At 52.5% G+C, this 22,272-nt stretch overlaps 1 protein-coding gene across 1 annotated transcript in view; it reads left to right on the top strand.

The window, feature by feature from the left end:
* The first annotated feature begins 319 nt into the window (after positions 1-319).
* Positions 320-22,272, top strand: part of NEURL1 (neuralized E3 ubiquitin protein ligase 1) — a 101,727-nt gene continuing 79,774 nt past the window's right edge. Inside the window, exon 1 of the mRNA XM_033183858.1 lies at positions 320-1,083. Coding sequence (XP_033039749.1) covers positions 999-1,083 — 85 coding nt within the window. The 5' untranslated portion in view covers positions 320-998. The remainder of the gene's footprint in view (positions 1,084-22,272) is intronic.

Genomic DNA, 22,272 nt, shown 5'->3' with positions numbered 1-22,272 from the left:
CATCCGCTCGTCCATTTACATGTTTCCCTGGGCTCTCCACTCTGCGCCAGGCCCGGTACCTGGAGCTAGGGAAACCGAACATGAGCGCTGGCTCGCCCGCACCCGCATCCGGGGAGCTCGGGGTTCTCGCGGCCCTGCTCCCCTTGTTTTCAAGTGCAAGTTCCATGGTTCCGTGCTGGGAATAAGGCCAGCCCCGGAGGCCACCATCCTCGCCTGATGTCTTACCCGGACCCGCGCCGCCGAGAGCTTGCGGCCACGGGAACGCGGCGCGCCCCGGGGTCACATCTGGCCTAGCGGGCGCGCGCGTGTCACTAAGACGCTCATTCACCGGCGCAGCTGTCACCATAACAACCGGAGCGAGGGAATCCTGGCGACTGCCGGGGCGGGGGGCGGGGGCGGCGGTCGCAGGAGGGACCCGGCGCGGGCGGCACCGCGGCGGTCGGGGGATACCAGCTGCGTCGGGAGCGCCCAGCACGCCCCGCGCTCCGCCGAGCCCCGCTCTATGCAGACCCGCGGGCCGGAGGGAGCCAAGCACATCGTCGCCGCGGCCGTCCCCGCGGGGCGGTGACCGAGCCTGCCTCGGAGCCGCCGAACACCCACGCCGGGGGCCCTGACTCTATGGCCCGGGGGGAGCGCGCCGGAGCCGCCGCGCCGCCCACCCCCAGCCGGAACCCGAGCTTCCCGGGGAGGAAGCGGGGAGCCCCGGGCGGCCCCGGCCCCGGCCCAGGGCCCTGCTTGTGGCCCCCGCTCCCGCCACGGGGCATGGGAGGCAGGTAGCCCCGCTCGCGCCAGGACACCCGCGGCGGGCGGGACCCGCCAAGGACCGCGAAGTCCCGAGAAAGGAAGCAGAGAAGAGGCCCGCCCGCCCCCGGCCGCAGCCCCAGCAGGGCCCTCCCCCGGCGGCGCGCACCCGCACGCGCACACTCGCACACCGCACCTCCGCTCCTGCCCGGCCTCGCCCCCACCCGCGAGCGCCGAACCCCCTGGGGCCGGATGCCATGGGTAACAACTTCTCCAGTATCCCCTCGCTGCCCCGAGGAAACCCGAGCCGCGCGCCACGGGGCCACCCCCAGAACCTCAAAGGTAGGCTCCCCGGCCGGGCGCAGCTGGAGGACTGGGGCGCAGGTGGAGGGCCAGGGAGGTGTGGTTGGGGAGGACGGGCAGACGCCACCTGTTGTGCGGGTCTGGAGGCCGGAGATGCACCTCTGGCTGTGGAGTGGGCTGGGGGTGGAGGGCAGCCGGCGATGATGGTGATGGAGGATGGCGTCCCGCGGGGTCTGCGCAGTTCTGTCTGCTGGCACTGGGAACGTCAGTGGAGTCCCCTTAGGCCATGGTGTTAGGCGAGTCTGAAGAAGTGGGAAAGGACGTTTGCCAGGTCGATAGGGGAGTGGGGAGTGAGGAGGGAAGCTTGGGTCGTCAGTCTTCAGGGAGGCACCTCGGTCGGTCTCCTTTCCATCGGCCCTAGGGCTGGAGAGACCAGGCTGGGAGCACTAGTTGCATTTCCAATGGGAGAGTTTTAAAAATTCAGGACAGGCTTACAGCAGACTGGAATAAAGGCTCAGAGCTGCTGGTTCCTGGGGTCCTTTGTAGCCGTTGGCTTTTCGCATCCTTTGAATTAGTTTGATTTCTGGTTTTCCCAAAGACCAGATATCCAGTCAGAGCCCTAGAAAAGAGGGGTTGGCAGCCTTGAAACAGAGGGACATTTACCAGGAATGTCTTTGCTCTCCATCGGCCCAGATCCATTCAGCACCCTCAGGGTGGCCCTAGGCCCAGTCTCCCCGTTCCGAGCCTGCCATTCCTGTCTTGGACTTTCCAGTGCTGTCTCTGACCTCTGGAAGACACTGCTGGGTCCTCCTGGGCCCTCAGACCCTACTAAATTCCTTCGGGAAGGATAACAATAGTGCCCTTTAACACAAGGCATCGAACTTTCTCAAACACGTTTTCAGCGGGCGTGAATACTGCTTGGGGTAGTCAGCAGAGCAGAGCTAATCACACTATACCCATTTTACAGATGAGGAGAACCAAGGCTCGCTTCAGGTTCCCAAAGCCAGTCAGACCTCAGCGCTAGGTGCTAGGCTGTAGACCCCTACCTTTTGACTTGGAATTCTGTTCCTTCTTTTGCTGAACAGTTAACTTTTAAGACCAGGGAAGAGAAGGAGAGACGGGACCACTGTCCTGCATTCTAATACTCCAGCTCTTTCAAAACTTTAGCTCTCACTTGGCTCAGGAAAATCAATGGGTTTGTTGAGTCTTTCTGGAAATTAATATGGCAATGTATGTCAAGATGCTCTAAAACTATCAATTTGTTGGCCAGGTGCGGTGGCTCACACCTGTAATCCCAGCACTTTGGGAGGCCAAGACAGGTGGATCACTTGAGGTCAGGAGTTCCAGACCAGCCTGGCCAACGCGGCAAAACCCCGTCTCTACTAAACATACAAAAATTGGCCGGGCATGGTGGTGCGTGCCTATGATCCCAACTACTCGGGAGGCAGAGGCAGGAGAATCCCTTGCATCTGGGAGGTTGCAGTGAGCTGAGATCGTGCCACTGCACTCACTCCAGCCTGGGCAACGGAGCGAGACTCTGTCTCGCAAAAAAAAGAAAAAAAAAATCAATTTGTTGACTTTGTAATTTTACTGAGAGGAATTGATCCTAAGGAAGTGGAGATGAAGGCATATATACTTATGGCACTAGGCTAGGATGTTCATGGCAGTGCTATTTATACTAGGTGGATAACCTAAATGCTCAGTAATCGTGGTATATACTCTTGGTAGAGTACTATGCAGTCGTTAAAATTATATTTGTGGGCCGGGCGCGGTGGCTGAAGCCTGTAATCCCAGCACTTTGGGAGGCTGAGACGGGCGAATTACGAGGTCAGGAGCTCGAGACCATCCTGGCTAACATGGTGAAACCCCGTCTCTACTAAAAATACAAAAAATTAGCCGGGCGAGGTGGTGGGCGCCTGTAGTCCCAGCTACTCGGGAGGCTGAGGCAGGAGAATGGCACGAACCCGGGAGGCGGAGCTTGCAGTGAGCTGAGATCCGGCCACTGCACTCCAGCCTGGGCGACAGAGGGAGACTCCGTCTCAGAAGAAAAAAAAAAAATATATTTGTGAAGAATATTTGATGACTTTGGAAAATGCTCACAGTATGATGACAGAATACAAAGCTGCGAAGACTGTATGATCCCAATTTTGTTTAAAAAGTGATATGAATGCAAAAAATTCCAACGAAAACAAAACAAGCAAAAATGCTTGTAAAGTTTCCAAAAGGTTAACAATGATTTCCTCTGGATATGGGATGGTATGGGATTTTTTTTTCTTTTTTATATTTTCCATTTTTCTAAAATTTCTATAATAAGCAATATTATTTTTGTAATCAGAAAGAAGCTTTCAGTGTTAGCAAGTATGAAGACTGTTTCTGAGCACTGGAAACAGATTCCTAATGAAGCTATGAATATCGTTCAGCTCAACCTTCTCTGCAAGTGAGATAATGAGGGAAAAGAATAATTGCCCAAATTAAAGTGGGAAAACTGGGCCCTGTCCTTCAGGGGGCAGGGGTTAGCTGGGGGCCAGAGGGTTGACTTGGCCCTTAATATTCCCAGACTGTCTTCCTGAGAAGGCCTTGCTCCATCCTTGTCTCTACGGAAACCCAGAGAACCCCCCACTAATTGCATCTTTTTAATCTAAAATTTGGAATTGTGGGGATCTGAGGTCTCTGTGGCTAGGGTCTTTGGGAGAAGGCAGGAGTGGGGCCCCCAACCACACACCTACTCTAGGTGACCATGGGAATTTTGATTCCACTGCTACTAAGACTGAAATGAAGGACAGAGTGTGCCCATGAAGGCCACCAGTTGTTGGCTCTGTCCTTCACCCAGGGTCTACTGATCCTGGTGACTTCTCAGCTTGACTTCTAGGGACTGCTTCCGATCTTTCTACTCTAATAGAGCCATCACCTTTATTCTGTAATTGTTTAGTGTTTATTCCCAATTCCCTTCTAAATGTGTCAGCATTGACCTACGAGTCTTCTCTGATGTATCAGTGGTCAGCCAGAAGTCCATTCTAATTGTGTTGGTGTTGACCTGATAGGCTGTGATGTTAACTGCCTACCCAGAGTTCTGCTGGGATGTACTCAGCCAGAATTCATCTCTAATTCTTATCAGTGCTCATCCAGAAATTTCCTGGGAGTAGGGGTGGAGTGACTGTCTTGATTTTTTTTCTCTCCTTACATAATTGCAATCTCTTGATTCCTCACCATTTTAATTAAAACAACTGGAAGGGACCTGGTATACTAGGGATCCTGGGACTGATCAGAGATCTAAGATAGGTCTGGCTGTCAGACTGACATGACATGGGACCTCACCATCGCCTCTCGGGTGGTAGACTTTGGTCTTCTTCCTGGGAACATACTGACCCCACTGTGCTGCTGGTGGTTCCCACTGGGTTCTGAACAGCGTTGGTCTAGGAGTGTTCAGGGGAGAGGTCCACGGTGTAGCTCTGGGCTTAGCACCAACAGGCAGTGCCCGAGGAGCTCCTATGTGCCCAGCTCGGAGGTAAGACACCCCTGGCCTTTCCCAGGCTGGAGATCTACTTGAAAGGCATGACTGAGGGAGTGAATGGAATCAAGTGTTTGCTTGGTTGGACTGTCGAAACCCAGATGTGTGGGCAGAGGTCAGAGAAGGGGCATCTGGGAGGATCTGAGCTGGACATGGAGGGAACTGCGGGAACTGGATAGACAGCAAGGGATGCATCAGAGTCCTAGGGTGTGGGAGAAGGAGGAAAGGCACAGATAGTAAAGGCTTGGAGGGGCTCGAGCGTATATGTATATATTACATGTAATATAAAGTATATGTATATGGAAGTTATGTATATATTTTCAGTGAGGGGCACAGAGTAACTGGGGTAGGGTGCACAGGAGGTTCATGCCTCGTGGAGAAAAATACAAAGAATAAAGATTTTCCTCCTTTCCTAGGTCTTTCTGAGTGCCTGCCTGCTGAGTGCTAAGTGGTGAGGGACAGGCATCCTAGGAAAGCCCATGGGGAGGGCTATTCAGCCCCAGTGGTTACCCATAGATGGAGACTGGATGGGCTACCTCCCATTTTTTTTATTGTAAAATTTACATAACCTGAAATTTGTCATTTTAAAATGTATAATTCAGTGGCATTTAGTACATTTACAATACCGCCTCTACCTAATTCCGTATATTTTCATCATTCCAAAAGGAAACGCCATGCCCATTAAGCAGTCACTCCTGTTACCCTCTCCCCCGAATCCCTGGCAACCACAAATCTACTCTTTGTCTCTATGGACTTGCCTATTCCAGGCATTTCATATACATGGAAGGATACAATATTTGTCCTTTTGTATCAAGCTTCGTTTACTTAACATAATCTTTTCAAGGTTCATCCATGTTGTAGCGTGCACCTTTTTTCCTTTTGTGGTTGAATAATATTCTATTGTAAGAATATGCCACATTTCACTTATCCATTCATCAGTTGGAAGACTTTAGGTTGTTTCTACCTTTTGGTTTTCATGAATAATGTTGCTATGAACATCTGTGTCTAAGTCTTTGTTTGAACACCTGTTTTGGGTTCTTCTGGGTATACACCTAAACGTACACCTCCCATGTTTCAAAAAGTGGTGCTTCTTGAATTGGATACTTCACAAAGTCACTGGTTGTGACAGCTGTAGGAAGGCCGTCCCCCTCCATGTCTGGCTGGGTGTGATGCCAGCGAGACACCTGTTGTTTTCACTCTCTTTTCTATGACGGCTGAGGCTCCTGGGGGGCTGAAGGAGGAGCTGTGAAGGTTGACTAAGGATCTTGATTCTTGTGGTGGGCCAGAGTGAGTCATGAGAACTTGTCTGTAGACCCTGAATTTCTTCACTACTCTTTGGGGATGAGAGCAGGGGCGGGGGAAGGCTTATCTGTGCACAAGGTCTTAGCTATTTTTCTTTTCCTCCCTCCCTCTCTCCCTCTCTCCCTCCCTCCCTCCCTTCCTTCTTTCCTTCCTTCCTTCTTTCCTTCCTTCCTTCCTTCCTTCCTTCCTTCCTTTCCTTCTTCCCTCCCTTCTTCCTTCCTTCCTCCCTCCCTTCCTGCCTGCCTGCCTGCCTGCCTTTCCTCCCTTCCTCCTTCTCTTCCTTCTTTTTCTTTTCTTTTGGCTGGAGTGCAGTGGTGTGATCTTGGCTCATTGAAGCCTCAACTTCTTGGGCTCAAGTGATCCTCCTGCCTCAGTCTCCCAAGTAGCTGGGACCGCAGACACACACCACCAGTCCTGGCTTATTTTTGTAGGTTTTTTTTAAGAGATGGCATCTTGCCATGTTGCCCAGGATGGTCTGGAACTCCTGGGCTCAAGCAGATCTCCTGCCTTGGCCTTCCAAAGTGCTGGGGCCACTGTGCTCAGCCCTAGCCATTTTTCTGCATTCACATTCTCGCTGCTACTTCCTTGATCTGGGTCCTCATCTCAGATATTGCCACAGCTGCCTTCCTAATTGGCTTCTCTGCCTCTGGTCCCTCCTTTGATACTGCCAGAGTGATTCTCCCAAAGTACTATCTTCATCATACCCTTCCCTGCTTCAATTACCATAATGGGATATTCAAGGTCTCCATTCTTTGGTCAACCCACAGATCTTCCCTCAGCTCTTGTCTGGGCTCCTTCCTTGGTTGTCATGACGCTTGCAGATTAGGTGAGCTCATCCAGCTCTCCGCCCCCGGGAATGCAGCAGACGGATCTGGGGGGTGCCTGGTGGCCTCCTCAGAGTGACTGGCTGCGTCAGCCGCATGTTGAACCCAGAGCACCCATCCTGCATGGTCTGTTGGTTTTCAGTTCAGTTTTACCTTTGAACCCTGTTATGTTAATTATCGTGATAATATTTACAATAGCTACCATGCACTGGGTGGTTACTATGTACCAAGTTCTTATATGTGGATTATTTCCATTAATACCCCCCCAACAACCTATGGAAGGAGGTAGCATTGTCACTGTTTTACAGATGGGGGAAAAGAGGCTCAGAGAGGTTAAGTAACCTATCCCAGTCCACACAGAAGCTGATGGGTCTGGGCTTCAAAGCCAGGGCTCTCAGACTTGAGAGTTTATTACTGTGATTGCAGCATTATCCTGCCCCTGTAACATTTAGTCTTGGGTGGGCTCTATCTTTCATTGTGGGAGAGAGATGGGGGAGTAATTTTTGAGTCTCTGGACAGAGCCCCAGGGCTGGGAAAGGGCACACCATGGGGTTCTTGATGCTTTCTCCCTTGGCTAACCAGAGGATCAGGAGGGCCGTGCTAGTCTGGAATTCCCAGCCTCCTCCCCTTACGCTTTCTTCAGGGTTTTAGACAGTAGATCCATCAGACACTTTGGAGGAAGCTTGCAGTTCTTTGGGGCCAGTGTTTCTCAGAGTGAGGTTTTTCTACTGCCTGCATCAGCGTTGGCTGGAAGCATGTCTACCCTGCAGGTTCCCAGCCCCCAGCTCAGACCCTCGATTCAGAATAAATTGGGGATGGGGCCCTCAAACCTGCGCGTTTAACAAGATCGTCAAGATCTGAGAACTGTTGTGACTCTGGGGCCTCAGAACAGTCCTACTCTGGCAAAGTTGGAGGAAGTGGGACTAGGCTTCTAGAGGGGGAGAGCCCAGAGTTGGATGGGGGAAATTTGGAGGGGAGCTAGAAGGGCGTCTTGGTGAGTGGGCTGGCAGCAAAGGCACAGAGGCAGAGAAACACAGGGTGTGTTCAGGGATGGTGAGCAGTCCTCTTGCCTGGATGTGGGGACCCCAGTGGGAAGGTTAACAGGTCAATCTTTGAAGGTAGGCTGGGGTCATATCTTGGAAGGCCTATGATATTAGGACGAGGAAGTTAGATTTTATCCTGTAGGCATTGAGAGCCATGGACGGCTTTTGTGGTGTTCAACAACACCAACGGCGGTGGAAGGCAGGCTGGGGAGAGGAGGGGATGAGGCATCTGGAGCTGCTGAGAGGTTCACAGAGGCTGTCAGTCTTCTGTCCTAGGCCAAGCTGAAAGGGCTGGGTGTGACAGCCAAGCTGACCTGCTCATCTGGGGTTCCCATGGGCAAGTCTGGAAGCATTCCCAACCCACAGCTATGGGCAGTAGGACTCTTGCTCACAGGCAGAAAAAAGAAAAAACCAGCAATGAAAGGATTTTTAAGAAGCCCAAGTTCTGATGCTAGGAATATTAATGTAAATAAATTCATTTAATCTTCCCAAAAGGAGAGGTAGGTATTATTCCCATTTTATTATTTATTATTATTATTTTGAGACGGAGTTTTGCTCTTGCCACCCAGGCTGGAGTGCAATGGCGCAATCTCGACTTACTGCAACCTCTGCCTCCCGGGTTCAAGTGATTCTCCTGCCCCAGCCTCCTGAGTAGCTGGGATTACAGGCACCCGCCACCAAAGTCCAGCTAATTTTTGTATTGTTAGTAGAGACAGGGTTTCACCATGTTGGCCAGGCTGGTCTCAAACTCCTGACCTCAGGAGATCCGCCCGTCTCGGCCTCCCAAAGTGCTGGGACTACAGGTGTGAGCCACCACGCCTGGCCATTATTTATTTATTGTAGCGATAGAGTCTCTTTATGTTACCCAGGCTAGATTTGAACTCCTGGGCTCAAGTGATCCTCCTGATTCAGCCTCCTGGGACTGCAGGTGCACACCACTGTGCCAGGCTCTTATTGTTCCCATTTTTTACATGAGAAAGCCGAGACTAAAGGATGTGAAGAGTGCTGCCCAGAAACACTGAGCTAGGAAAGAGCAGGGCTGGGATTTCTACCCAGGACACCGAAGCTGATCAGGGAGCAAACTGATCTTGGGGGAGAATTTCTCCATATTAGGACTCTTTTCATGGGCCCTCTGGGATGGTGTCTTGGTCTGCTTGTTCTGCCATAACAAAATACTACAGACTGGATGGCTTAAGCAATGGAAATGCATTGTCTTAGAGTCCTGGAGGCTGGAAGTCTGAGATCGAGGTGCCAGCACAGTCAGGTTCCATTGAGGGCCCTCTTCCTGGCTTTCAGGTGGCTCCTTCTTGCTGTGACCTCACATGGCCTGTTCTTGGCAAGTGCATATGGAGCGAGAGTGATCTTTCTCTCTTCCTCTTATTATAAAGCCACTAATCCTATCAGATCAGGACCTCACCCCTCTGACCTTATTTAACCTTAATTACCTCCTAAAGGCCCTATCTCCAAATATAGTCATATCATATTGCATATTAGGGTTTCAATATATGAATATTGAGGGGCAGGTAAAATTCAGTCCATAGCAGATGGCATGTGCTTGCTTCCAAGGTGTGCACAGTGAGGCACAGGCATTGGTTCTAAATCACAGAGCCCAAAATGGAGGCAGGATGAGCAAAAGCGGTAAGAGAAGGAGGAAGAGTGAGGGTAGGAAGGAGGGGGGAGCTAGGCACTGCCCAGGGCATGCTAGGGCTGCCTGTTTCCTGTTAGTTTGTGCCTGTCTCGTTCCTGGACCTGCACACCCAGGGGCTAGAGCTGAGGGGCTGCTTCACGCTGAGCCCGTTGCTTTGGCAACCCTGGGCAGGATGCAAGTGGTCTCCTTGGTAACGCCTGGGAAAACTGCCTCAGGGATGGAGGGAAGTGAACTGGCCAGCATCAGGCTGGGTGGCACGGGCAGAACTGGCCCCGACTGCTGAGACAAGCAGGCGGATAGGAGGGCCAGCTTCAGAAACAGCCTGGGCCGCCTTTTGGCCATTTCCAGCAAGCCTGAGTCCAAAGGCCCTGTGGAGCCTGTGGGTCCCACCTGGCCAGACCAGAGGCGCTAGTGGGCCAGCCCAGGAAGTGGGAGGTGGTAGGGGGACTGGGGAGAGGGAGAATATAGCTTCTGGATGACAGATCCAGCTCCAGAGTTTATTAAAAGATGCTTATCAGGAGTCATTCCCCGGATGGCTTTGGGAAATGAGCAGGTGTTGACACTTGTAGGGGGTAAGAGGGCAGAGCTTAGAGAAAAAGAAGGGCTAAGAGAAGAGGAGGAGGGAATAAGCAGGAGTCACTGGGAGGCAGGTGGGAGGCCTTGGCTTTTTCTCTGCTCTAGTAACAGTTCCAAGGGGAGGCGGGGCTCCGGCACTGGGCTTGGGAACTGAAGTTCTCTGAGGATGACAGTCGGGGTTTGTGGGATGCACTGATGGGGAGGGTAAGAGGGGGATGAGAGAGCTCATTTCATTGTTTAACAAACTAAGCATCAGCTGACGGCCATCAGCCATGGGCCAGACACCCTCCTGGGCACGCAGATATGGTGAGAAACGCAGTAGGTCAGTTCTCACCATTTCCAGCTTACCCTTTAGTGGGAAGGCAGATGGGAACAAAAATGACAAACGCATAAAAATGAATCTGGAGATGACAATTGCTAATATCTGTGTGCTAGAGCTCATGCTGTGCTCCCCTCCCTGCCACCCCCCACTTTTTTTTTTGAGACAGGGTCTTGTTCTGTTGCCCAGGTTGGAGTGCAGTGGCATGATCACAGCTCACTGCAGCCTCACCTCCGGGCTCAATGGATCCTCCCTCCTCAGCCTCCTGAGTAGCTGAGACTACAGGTGTGCACTAGTATTTTATTTTTTATTTTTATTTTATTTATCTTTTTGGAGACAGAGTTTCACTCTGTCACCCAGGCTGGAGTACAGTGGCATCATCTCAGCTCACTGCAATTTCTGCCTTCCACGTTCAAGGGATTCTCCTGCCTCAGCCGCCTGAGTAGCTAGGATTGCAGGCACACACCACCACGCCTGGCTAATTTTTGTATTTTTAGAGAGATGGGGTTTCACTGTGTTGGTCAGGCTGGTCTCAAACTCCTGACCTTGTGATCTGCCCTCCTCGGCCTCCCAGAGTGCTGGGGTTACAGGCGGAAGCCACCGCGCCCGGCCTGTCGTCATGTTTTCTTAGGCTCCTCTTGGTTGTGACAATTTCTCACACTTTCCTTACTTTTGATGACCTTGACAGTTTTGAGGATTACTGGTTACGTATTTGTAGACTGTCCCTCTTTTGGGATTTTTGTGGTGTTCTTCTCATGATTAGATTGTGGTTTTAGGTTTTGGAGCGAAAGACCACAGAGGTAAAGTGCCATTTTCCATCATATCCACGGCACATGCTGTCAACATGACTCATTGCTGTTGATGTTGACCTTGAGCGCCTGGCTGAGGGAGTGCTTGTCAGGTCTCTCCATTGTGCAGTTAAAGTTACACTTTCCCCCCTTTCCATTGCATTCTTTGAAAGGAAGTCACTGTGTGCAGCCCACACTTAAGGGGTGGGGTTTACGCTCCACAAGGGGTGGGGTGTTACGTTCCGCCTCCTGGAGGCCAGAGGCCCCGTAATCTTTAACTGTTCTGCTCCACTATTTCTGTAATTTCTTACCCAAACAATTATCTCTGGGTAAAGGCTTTGAAGGAGAAACTAGGGAACTATAAGGGGGGAACTTGACTTGGTCTTGGGGTTCAGGGAAGGTTTCTCTAGGAAGTGACCTGAAAATGAGTAGGAGTTGGCCTCAGTTCCCAGATGGGAAGCTACTAGCATATTAGGCATGAACTGTTCATTTCTCATCCTTGGCCCCTGCCGATTAAATGCCACTGGCCGCTCCAAATGCCAATGTGCCATTAAAAATAATAGCTCTCCTGTATCTTCTTTTTTTTTTTTTTTTTTTTTTTTTAAGAGACAGAGTCTTGCCTTGTTGCCGAGGCTCTAGAGTGCAGCGGACATGACCTTGGCTCGCTGCAGCCTCAACCTTCTGGGCTCAAGCGATCCTCCCACCTCAGCCTCCTGAGTAGCTGGGTCTACAGGCACACAACACCAAACCCAGCTAATTTTTTTTTTTTTTTTGGTAGACGGAGTCTTGCTTTGCTGCCCAGGTTGGAGTGCACTGGTGCAATCTCAGCTCACTGCAACCTCCGAGTCTGGGTTCAAGCAATTCTGCCTCAGCCTCCCGAATAGCTGGGATTACAGGCACCCACCACCACACCTGGCTTATTTTTGTATTTTTTAGTAGAAACGAGGTTTTGCTGTGTTGGCCAGGCTGGTCTTGAATTCCTGACCTCAGATGATCTGCCCACCTCGGCCCCTCAAAATGTTGAGATTACAGGTGTGAGCCATCGCCCTCAGCCCCAGCTAATTTTTAAATTTTTGTAGAGATGGGATCTCACTATATTGCCCAGGCTGGTCTCAAACTCCTGGCCTCAAGTGATCTTCCCACCTTAGCCTCCTAAGGTGTTGGGTTTACAGGGGTGAGCCACTGTGTCCAGCCAGCTCTTCTGTATCTTAAAAAGCATCCTAGAGGGGGCAGTACTACCCCAGTTGAGCTGGGTATGGAGGCCACATGAAGGGTGTTCTTAGGAGAAGGAGCTCAGGACTGGCTCAGAACTGCTGCCGGGTACAACGGGGCTGAGCCCTGGCCAGAGTCACCCCAGCCCTCCTAGCCAAGGAACTTTCAGCAAAAAATCATTAAGTAGCTGCTTCCTTGCTTCTCAGAGGTGTCCCACCCCCTTCTCACTCATTCTGTCCATGGAAGTACATTGCTGGTCATAGACTGTCTGTGTAGGGACAGGGGAGGAGGAGGAGAGAGGACGCTTCTTGGGATGGGGGGACAGAGGAGGGAAGTATGTCTGCTGGGTTACTTGGATGGCCTTCTTTAGCCTTGTTGCCCTAGAATGCCATCCTGGCTGCTCCAGCGGTTGGGGTGAGGACGGAAAAGTGAGAATGTTGACAGGCGAGGTTGCTAGGATTAAGATGATGGCAGGTCCACATGCTCTTGGCTTTCACCTTCATCCTTCCTACTTGGCTTGCCCCAGCCCCTGCCTGGTGTCCTCTGAGAGGCTGATGTTCTCCAGGGCATGAGGCAGTCCAGAATATGTGTGTCCAAGTGTAGGTGTCCAAGTGCCCCTGAGAGGGAGGGGAGGAGGCACTCTGGCCCGATCAGGGTAGAATGAGGCTGTAAGGATATTCCAGCTGATTCATTTCATGTGTTGGTGCCTGCTCTGAGTCAGGCATGGTGCTGGGTATGGAGAATTGAGAGGTGAGTACTGGGCATGGTCTCTTTCCTGACATACTCACGGCCCTGCCTTGTCCAATTCAATCGGTCCCTATTGGCAGAAGGGTCCTCCCTTCTTCTTCCTCCTCCTCCTCCTCCTCCACGTCTGCTGTCTTTCTTTTTTTTCTTTTTCTTTTTTTTCAGACGGAGTCTCACTCTGTCGCCCAGGCTGGAGTGTAGTGGTATAGTCTTGGCTCACTGCAACCTCTGCCTCCCAGGTTCAAGTGATTCTCATGCTTCAGCCTCCCAAGTAGCTGTGACTACAGGTGTGCACCACCACGCCCAGCTAATTTTTGTATTTTTAGTAGAGACAGGGTTTCACCATATTGGCCAGGCTGGTCTTGAACTCCTGACCTCAAGTGATCTGCCCACCTCGGCCTCCCAAAGTACTGGGATTACAGGTGTGAGCCACCGTGCCCGGCCCACTTCTGCTTTCTTTTCCTTTTCTTGCCATGCTCTTTCCAGCTAATGTTCCTTTAAACACATTCTTCATGAGGGGAGAAGGTATGGCAGGTGGTCAGGCCTGTGCTTGGTGCCTGGTTGAAGGGCCAGTGGCCACTGTTTCAAACATCAGAACCTAAATGTATCATGGAGATTGTTTTGCCCTACCTGCTTTCTCATCTCAGGTCCCCTTGGCCCCAGACCTGCCCAAGGTCATACAGCTGGATTGGACCAAGCAGTAACAAGATCCCGAGGCTCAGACCTTGCAGGATGATGCTCTTAGGAGCTGCTGGAAGCTGACTCCAGAGGAACACCTGAGGGGGACAAGTCCTGGCCCCAAATGTGATGCAAACGCTCTGCTTGGAGTGTGATGCCTGAGGGGAACCATTGAAAAGCCTTAAACAGAAGAATGACTGGATCACTTAGATGTGCTAGCAGGCTCTTGGGGCAAGAGATGGGGAGGGGTGGAGAGGGACCAGGCAGGAGTCCACTGCAGTCCTGTATGCAAGGAGAGAGGTGTGCAGAGTTGTCAGAGTTGGGCAGGCAAGCAGATTGACTTGGGAGATACTTTAGAAGGTCGACTTGAAGCTTTGGAGATGCGTCCAGGAGAGGGAGCTGCTGGGGAGCTGCTTGTGCCATCTCTGAACGGCAGTGGTGAACGTGCACCTGGGGGCTCTGTGGAAGGTCAGTGTATGCACACTTGGGACCTGTGCTCCTGCCATGGGTGTGAGGTTTTAGAGCCAGGAAGAGAGACAGGTGACCAGGCTGGGCAGGGCCTGAGCTGTTGGTTCCATCCCTATCCCTTGGGACACCATCAATTATTAATGTCCCCTCTGCCTATCACAGGTGGCTCCCAGGAGGGTAGAGGCAGCACCTGTGGTGTGATGTGCACCTGGCTTCTTCTCTGCCAGGGACCTGCAGCCCTGCCCTGGCCAGGCTTTCTCAGGTGGCTCCCCTCCCTGTGGGTGCCAGTTCCCAGCCACACACACACAAGCCCCTGAAAGGTGGCCATAAATCAGTCGGGACAGGCCAAGGTTGCTCTGGCTTTCCCAGAGTGGAGATCAAAGCCCCAGACCCCCACCCTGGGGCTCAGCACTTATTAAATTATAAAACTGTCAAGAGATGGACAAGCAAGAGGGACTGGATGGATGGCCCTGTAGTAAAACAGAATGCGGAAGAGTGGCTGAGAACCAGGCAACAGCTGGGAAAGTGGCGAGAGGAGGAAACGTCTGTTTGTATCCACCCCTGGGCTTGGGGACCTCTCACAGGGTCAGGTCCCTCGAATTTGAAAAGCATGTAACCAACTCCCTCCTCTCCCATGACAGGATTCACAGCACACTTCACAGAGGAGACACTGAGTCCGAATTTCCACAGGACTGTGAAAGTCCGATCTTCCAAATCTTGTTCAGATTCTTCCTGGGCCTCTTCCTGGGGCCTCTTTGAATCAGCATTAGGGTGACATCCATTCTCGAGTCTCATCCTCAGGATACAGCCAGGACCTCTTTCTGTCTCTGAGCGCCCTGACTTCTCTTCCAGCCCTGAGGGACAAAGGCAGACTTTGGACTCAATGGAGTGCCAGCCCTGTCTGGGTGGACAGACTTTCTCACCCACACCTCCTCAAGTCCCATGCAGGAAACCCCCTCTTTGGAGGGCTGAGAGGGCTTAGCCAGTGCCCGAGAGGGGCAGAAGGGGTTTTCCCTTTCTGAGGCTGGCGTTTGCAGATCTGTGGGACTGAGGAGACCAGCCAGACTGCAGACCCTGATGTGGGCCCAGGGGTTGGAGGAAGCGGTTGGGATAGGTCATGAGGGAGCAGAATGTCACTCAGGTGAACGTTTCAGCCTCAGAGGGCAGCCCGCTGGGAAACTAGGGCTCTGCGTGCATGAGGGAGTCCTGCCTCCTTCACTGCAAAATATAAAAGAAACTGTTTTAGGGATCTTGGGTTTCCTCATCTGATCCCCCAAGTTGAGGTTGTGTTAAAGAAACCAAATACAGGGTTGGGTGCGGTGGCTCATGCCTGTAATCTCAGCACTTTGGGTGGCTTTGCCTTAGCTTCACCTCCTTAACACAAGGTTGAGGCGGGTGGATCACCTGAGGTCAGGAGTTTGAGACCAGCCCGGCCAACATGGCGAAATCCCATCTTTATTAAAAATACAAAAAAAGGCCGGGCGCGGTGGCTCAAGCCTGTAATCCCAGCACTTTGGGAGGCCGAGACGGGCGGATCACGAGGTCAGGAGATCGAGACCATCCTGGCTAACACGGTGAAACCCCGTCTCTACTAAAAATACAAAAACTAGCCGGGCGAGGTGGCGGGTGCCTGTAGTCCCAGCTACTCGGGAGGCTGAGGCAGGAGAATGGCGTAAACCCGGGAGGCGGAGCTTGCAGTGAGCTGAGATCCGGCCACTGCACTCCAGCCTGGGTGACAGAGCGAGACTCCGCCTCAAAAAAAAAAAAAAAAAAAATACAAAAAAAAAAAAATTAGCTGGGTATGGTGGCGCACACCTGTAGTCCCAGCTACTCAGGAGGTTGAGGCAGAAGAATCATTTGAACCCAGGAAGCAGAGGCTGCAGTGAGCCAAGATCGCACCACTGCACTCCAGCAGCCTGGGGGACAGAGCGAGACTCTTGTCTCAAAAGAAAAAAAAAAGAAAAAAAAGAAACCAAATACAGTTGTGTGTGGCTTAACAATGGGGACACATTCTGAGAACTGTGTTGTTAGGCGATTTCATCATAGGGGAACAGCACAGAGTGCACTTACACAAACCTAGATGGTGTAGCCTCCTGCATGTCCAGGCTATGTGGTGTGGCCTATTGCTCCTTGGCTACAAACCTATATAGCATTACTGTGCTGGATACCACAGGCAGTGGTAACACAAGGGTGAGTATTTATGCATCTAACCATAGAAAAGGTAACGTAATGCATTGCACGATGATGTTATCATGGCTACGACATCAGTGGGTGATAGGAATTTTTCAGCTTCATCATAATCTTATGGGATCATTGTCTTATATGTGATCTGTCATTGAACAAAATGTCATTGTGCGGCTCAGTAGTATATAAGAAGAGGCTGGATTGACTTTTGAAGAGATAGATCCCTCGCCAAGATTCAGGACTTGTTCTGAAAGTGGAGGTTTCCTGTCTGATGCTAAGGTTCTCAGTTCCTGAGGCATGAGGTGGTATTTTGGGGTAAAGGTGCTATTTCTGCAGGCAAGATTCTGGGCTGATCTTGAGGCTCCCGTTTTGGGGTGTGGGTTGCAGGTTGGGGTGAGGGTTCCATTCCTGGAGGGCAGGTTTCCATTTCAGGGTTCAGGATTTGTGATTGTGTTTGAGTCTTGTGGCCAAGAGTCCATTTTGGAGCCCAGTATTCTAGAATTGGGTTGAGGTTCCCTCCTTGGGCAGGGTTTGATGATCAGGGTGGAGGTCTTGTACCCTGGGAGGAAGGGAAGAGCTAGACCTCCTTCCTCTTCTAGAGAAGACTTCCTGGGGCCATCAGCAGATGAAGAGGCCAGTAGAGCAACCTCTGAACTGACACTTGGGAGGCCCAGGCTTCAGCCCTGGCCTGGATGTAAGACTATTTGTGGATAAGTCACTTATAAGCTCTAGGTCTCTGGCTGCAAACTTTGGCCAGACAGTGATGTTGACTCAGAAAGCACCATCCATGTTCACTTGAGCTTCCCAAAATGACACTAATGGTGGGCTCCGTAGACACCCACAGCCATTGCCTGGTGAGTCAAATCCATGGTGACAGGACTCAGGCTGCCCTGGGCACTGCCAGCTTCGTCCAATTAGTGCCAATTGGATCTTAACGTGTGCTGAGCGGCCCCTGGGGAGAGTGAGCACACATCGAGTGGGACATGTTAAATCTGGGTCCCTGGGGGTTGGCGTGTGGCTCTGTGGGGTGGGAGATGGGCCAGGTTGGGCCAACAGCCCCCCTCCTTGTAGGCCAGCTCTTACCTAGGCCAGGCAGTGGCAAAGACATGTGGCAAGCCAGGATCTGAAGCAGTGCAGCTGTCTCCCTTGTGCTGTGCTGAGGGGCTGGGACCCAGAGGGGCTGTCCTTCACCCCTGGCTGGGTTGACCTCTGCCTGAGAAACATCTGTGTCTATATAGGGCTGCCACCCACACCCCTCCTCTGTTTCTCTCTTGCTACCTCCAATGTGGATCCTTCTCTTGGAGAGCTAAAGTTGCTGGGAAGAAAAAATTCCATTCCATTTGTCCTGGGCTTTGAGCCCTGGGAAGCCCTCTTCCTTCCCGGGTGTTGCTCAAGACCCCCCTAGAAGTTTCTGAGGCAGGTGGTCTTGGCCTTATTTCCTGGATGTTTCCAGGACCTCCCCACCTGGCTGTTTCCCGTTCCCACTGCCCTGGTCACACCGTTGCCAGTGGGCCTTGAATGGGGGCGCTCCTGACTTGGCCTCTTAGCCCCCATCCACCCTGCTGCAGGTGGACTTCCCCATCTCAGAGGTCCTCCTTTGTTTTACCAAAACAGGCAACAGGCCAGGAGTGAGTGGTGGACATGCTTTACAGGTCTAGGGCAATCTCTCCTGTGTTCTGAAAGGACATCTTTGGGACAGAGTCCTTTCCCTGCAGCCCAGGAAACTCAGGTGCTTGAGAAGAGGGGGAGCTTTCTCCACCAGCCAGTCTGTCCAAGGGACACAGGGGGAGCTCTGTCTGGGTCCGCAGGGACCCCCAGGCCCCCTGTCTTGGCCTGGCTATGGAACCTGAGAGGCTGAGAGGCCTGGGGGTCCCACTGGGCTATGGAAACCCAACCCACATGCTGACGCTGGTACAGCCCAGCAGGCCTCTGGAATTCTCCAGCAGCATCTGGGGGGACCTGGAGTGCAAGGAGGGAAGAGGAAAGACAGGCAGGATAGAATGCACTGTAGCTGAGGCATAGACTCTGGAATTAGACTTTGTCTTGGCTCCCTGGGTCTCAAAGCTTAACTCTCCGTGTCCTAATTCCTTATTTGAGGTAATGCTTGAGTACTATGGTTGCCATCATTGGGCTCATCCTTCAGGTCTTGGCTTAGCTTCGCCTATTCTAGAAAGCCTTCCCTGACCACCGGGTGGGTTAGATGGCTTCTGCTGTCCCTCTCTGGCTGCCCTGGGCTTCACCATCCTCGCACTGATCACACTAGCTGCCAGGCCTGTTTGCTTGTCTGTATCTTTTACCGTCTCTCTTGCTTACTGCTGTATCACTGCCACTGGTGCCTGGCACACACAGTAGGCACTCAACTATGTTTTGAAATTAATGCAAGAATGGGCTGATTCTGGGGAATTCAAACTTTTCTTCTATGGGCTCTTCAGGACTGCCGCAGCCACGTCCAATCAGTTCTCTGCTGAAATGACATTTTCTGAATACCAGGCTCGGGGGCCCAGACAAGAGCAAGATGGAACCATTGCTTCATTCATTATTCATTGATGGCACACATGTTCTTTGGGTGCTCTTTAGGTGTCAGGCCTGTGCCAGGCTCTGGAGGCAGACATGGTTCTGCCCTCATAGAACTTGTGCTGCTGATTACTCGGGCAGAGGGAGGTCAGAGGTCAGAGGAGAGAGTGGTCAGTTAGGCTGAATGGAATCAGGGAGAGCTTCCAGGAGAAGGGGTTTATTTTGAAGAATGGTGGAGAAGTTCAGGTGGACAGAGAGGGGCTTTCTCTTGGGAGTGGGTAAGGAGCTGATGGAGGAGATGGAGCCACCTGTGTGTAGCCATGAGGCAAGGCTGACCAGTGACAGTGTGGCCTGAGGCTGTGGAGCCAACTCACAGGACTCAGAAGCTGTGGGGACCACTGGTCCTGGCTCTGCCAGCCACAGATGGGCGACCTTGGGCAGGGCACTTCTCTGTCCCTCCGAGTGTTAATTTAGTCATTTCTAAGATGGGAACTATGGCTGGGCAAGGTGGCTCATGCCTGGAATCCCAGCACTTTGGGAGGCTGAAGTGGGTGGATTGCTTGAGCCCAGGAGTTCAAGACCAGCCTGGGTGACATGGGGGAAACCCCGTCTCTACCAAATAAACCTAAAAAGGATGGGAGCTGTGCTGCTTGGCAGTTCTCCCAGCGCCCGCAGGGTTGGGCTGGGCTCGAGGGCAGGTATGTGTGGAGGGAGGCTTGTGTGGGAAAGGGGAGGGCAGTCTTGCTTCAGGTGTCTCTGTTTTGTAAATAATTAAATTCTTATCTCAAGCTAGTTGTGTCCACACTGAGGGAGGCAGGAGGGGGCCTGGGAACAAGGTGCTGTGTTGTCCAGGAAGTGGCTGGGTCCCTTCTCTCCCCTCTTCCCTCCCTCCTGTCCTCCCAGTCAAGGCAGGTGGTGGGGGCTTCTAGGGTCTTCTAGGGTCTGTGGCTGCCTCACTCTTTCCCTGCGTCTCTTTCTCTCTCTCTCTACCTTCTTGTTTCTGGTTCCCTGTCACATTCCCACCTCTACAACACAAAGAATCCCCTGCTCTTCTCCACTTACACCCCCCTAGACCACCGTGGCCACCATCACCCATTGCCCACCCCGCTTTGCTGCCTGCTGAAGTCTTGCTCGCTCCCCAACAGCCCTCCCTAGCAGCCCCCAGGTCTGCTGAGCCTCTCGGGAGGGAGCACCGGCCTCTCCCTTGCCCCAGTGCTCCGGAGACAAGCAGGCACGTTTTCATTTTTAGTGCTTACTACTGGGAATGTGAAGGTCTGTTTAGTCTTGTCCAGCTAACATAAACCAGCCGGAACTGGGCCGTGGCAGGGAACTTTGCTGTAGTTCCCTTATTTGGAATGAAATTCATTGTTTTTCACTGGGAGACACTGGGGGCTTTGGGGAGGCCCCACTGGGCCCTGCCCCAGGGTGTGGCCTGAGTGGCCTCTCCAAAGGTCACCAAGGTGCCTGTGCCACAGAGGCTAGCCCTGGGATACGTCGGCTCCCGCCAGGTTCACAGACTGCGACAGACACGAGCCACGCCTAGTGCCTCAGGAATGGAGAATGTCTGGGGTCACGTCAAACTCTGTCAGTTCACAGAGGAGAAACTGAGGCTCAGAGAGGAGCAGGGACCTACCCAGACTCACAGGGCAAGTTGAAGCAGATGGAGGTCTAGAACCCAGGGTCCCTGCTTCCCTGGTTCTCAGACCTCTATACTGTGGGGCCAGGGTGCCTCTGGCCTAGGAGCTGGTGAGGGTCGGGGGTGGGAGGACAGGGGCACTGATGAATCTGGTTGGAGTGGTCTGCAGCTTGGGAATCCCCCAAGACCTCTGGGGCAGCCGTGTGAGGCCTGGGGCAGTGAGGCCAGGGGAGGGCTGTGGGAGAGGAGGAAGGGGAGGTGAGAGGAGAGGGAGAGGTGTCCAAGAGGCTGGGAGAGCTGGGTCTGGCCATGACCCTGCTGTTGTCAGTGTGACTTTGGCCTTGGTTTCCCCCATCTGTCCCGGAGGCTCAGTCTTTTTTCATTTTCTTTTTCTTTTTGCACCTCTCCCAGGAGGTCTCCTGGATGAACTGAGTTGGGGAGTGTTTCTTTTTCTTTTTTTTCTTTTTTTTTTTGAGACAGAGTCTTGCTCTGTCGCCAAACTGGAGTGCAGTGCAACCTCTGCACTCACTGCAACCTCTGCCTCCTGGAGTTAAAGTGATTCTCCTCCCTCAGCCTCCCAAGTAGCTGGGACTACAGGCATGTGCCACCACACCCAGCTAATTTTTTTTGTATTTTTAGTAGAGATGGGGTTTCACCATGTTGGTCAGGATGGTCTTGATCTCTTGACCTCGTGATCTGCCCACCTCGGCCTCGCAAAGGGAGTGTTTCTTACCTGCTGTGGACTGTGTCCCCGGGCTGGTTTCTATCCCTCTCTGTGCCCAGGTTCCTCTTCCTTGTCAAGCAGGATGTGGACTCTCCTTGAGGCCTCTGCTCTCTGACCCCTCCTGCCCCAGCCTAGGCCATCTGTCCCTGGGCTTCTCTTCACTCGAGACTCCTGATTGTGCAGACTCTGGCCCCTCAGACCCAAAAGTTTGTCTGGGGAAGTCCTCCTGCTCAGACCCCCAGCCCCGCGGAGAAGGGCAGGGCTGGTGGGGAGCAGAGGGAGTAGCCCCTGGCACTGTGGCAAGGGAGTGAGCTTGACAGGCAGATCTTGGGTTCAGACCTTGACTCTGACACTTATTAACTGGGCTCTTAATTCGAGGCAGCTACTTCAAAACCCAGGGACCCTAAGGGCCCCATGCATAGGGTAGGGAGTGGGGCAGGAAGCATGCATGCCCAGGGCCACTGGGACAGGGGTGTGCTAAACTCTAGGTGCCTCAGGCCAGATTCTCTCTGGACAGCTCCCCGTCTCCACCTCACCACCCTGTGGCCTTAGCTGTATCTCAGTCCCCTACTCAAGAAACATCAGGCTGGGCAGGTGGCTCATGGCTGTGATCCTAATACTTTGGGAGGCTGAGGCCGGTGGATCACCTGAGGTCAGGAGTCAAACTGGCTTGGCCAACATGGTGAAACTCCGTCTGTACTAAAAATACAAAAATTAGCCGGATATGGTGGCAGGCGCCTGTAATCCCAGCTACTCAGGAGGCTGAGGCAGGAGAATCGCTTGAACCTGGAAGGCAGAGGTTGCAGTGAGCCAAGATCGTGCCACTGCACTCCAGCCAGGGCGACAGAGCAAGACTCTGTCTCAAAAAAAAAAAAAAAAGAGAAACATCAAGTGTGTGTTTAGATATTCTTTCCAGAGGAAGTTCTCCACTTCACGTCCTTTAAAATAACTTCTCATTTACCCTCTTATTCTTTTCACAGGAAACACACAGCTGGGACGTAGGAAGCTGTAACTGACCAGTGTGGGGCTGGAAAAGGAAAGAGAGATGTTAGAAAGTGTG

This window comes from Trachypithecus francoisi, unplaced genomic scaffold (assembly GCF_009764315.1).
Source record: "Trachypithecus francoisi isolate TF-2019V2 unplaced genomic scaffold, Tfra_2.0 Contig01579, whole genome shotgun sequence".
NCBI lineage: Eukaryota > Metazoa > Chordata > Mammalia > Primates > Cercopithecidae > Trachypithecus > Trachypithecus francoisi.
The sequence above is the reverse complement of the archived record's forward strand: the minus strand, read 5'-3'. Positions and strand labels throughout refer to the sequence as shown.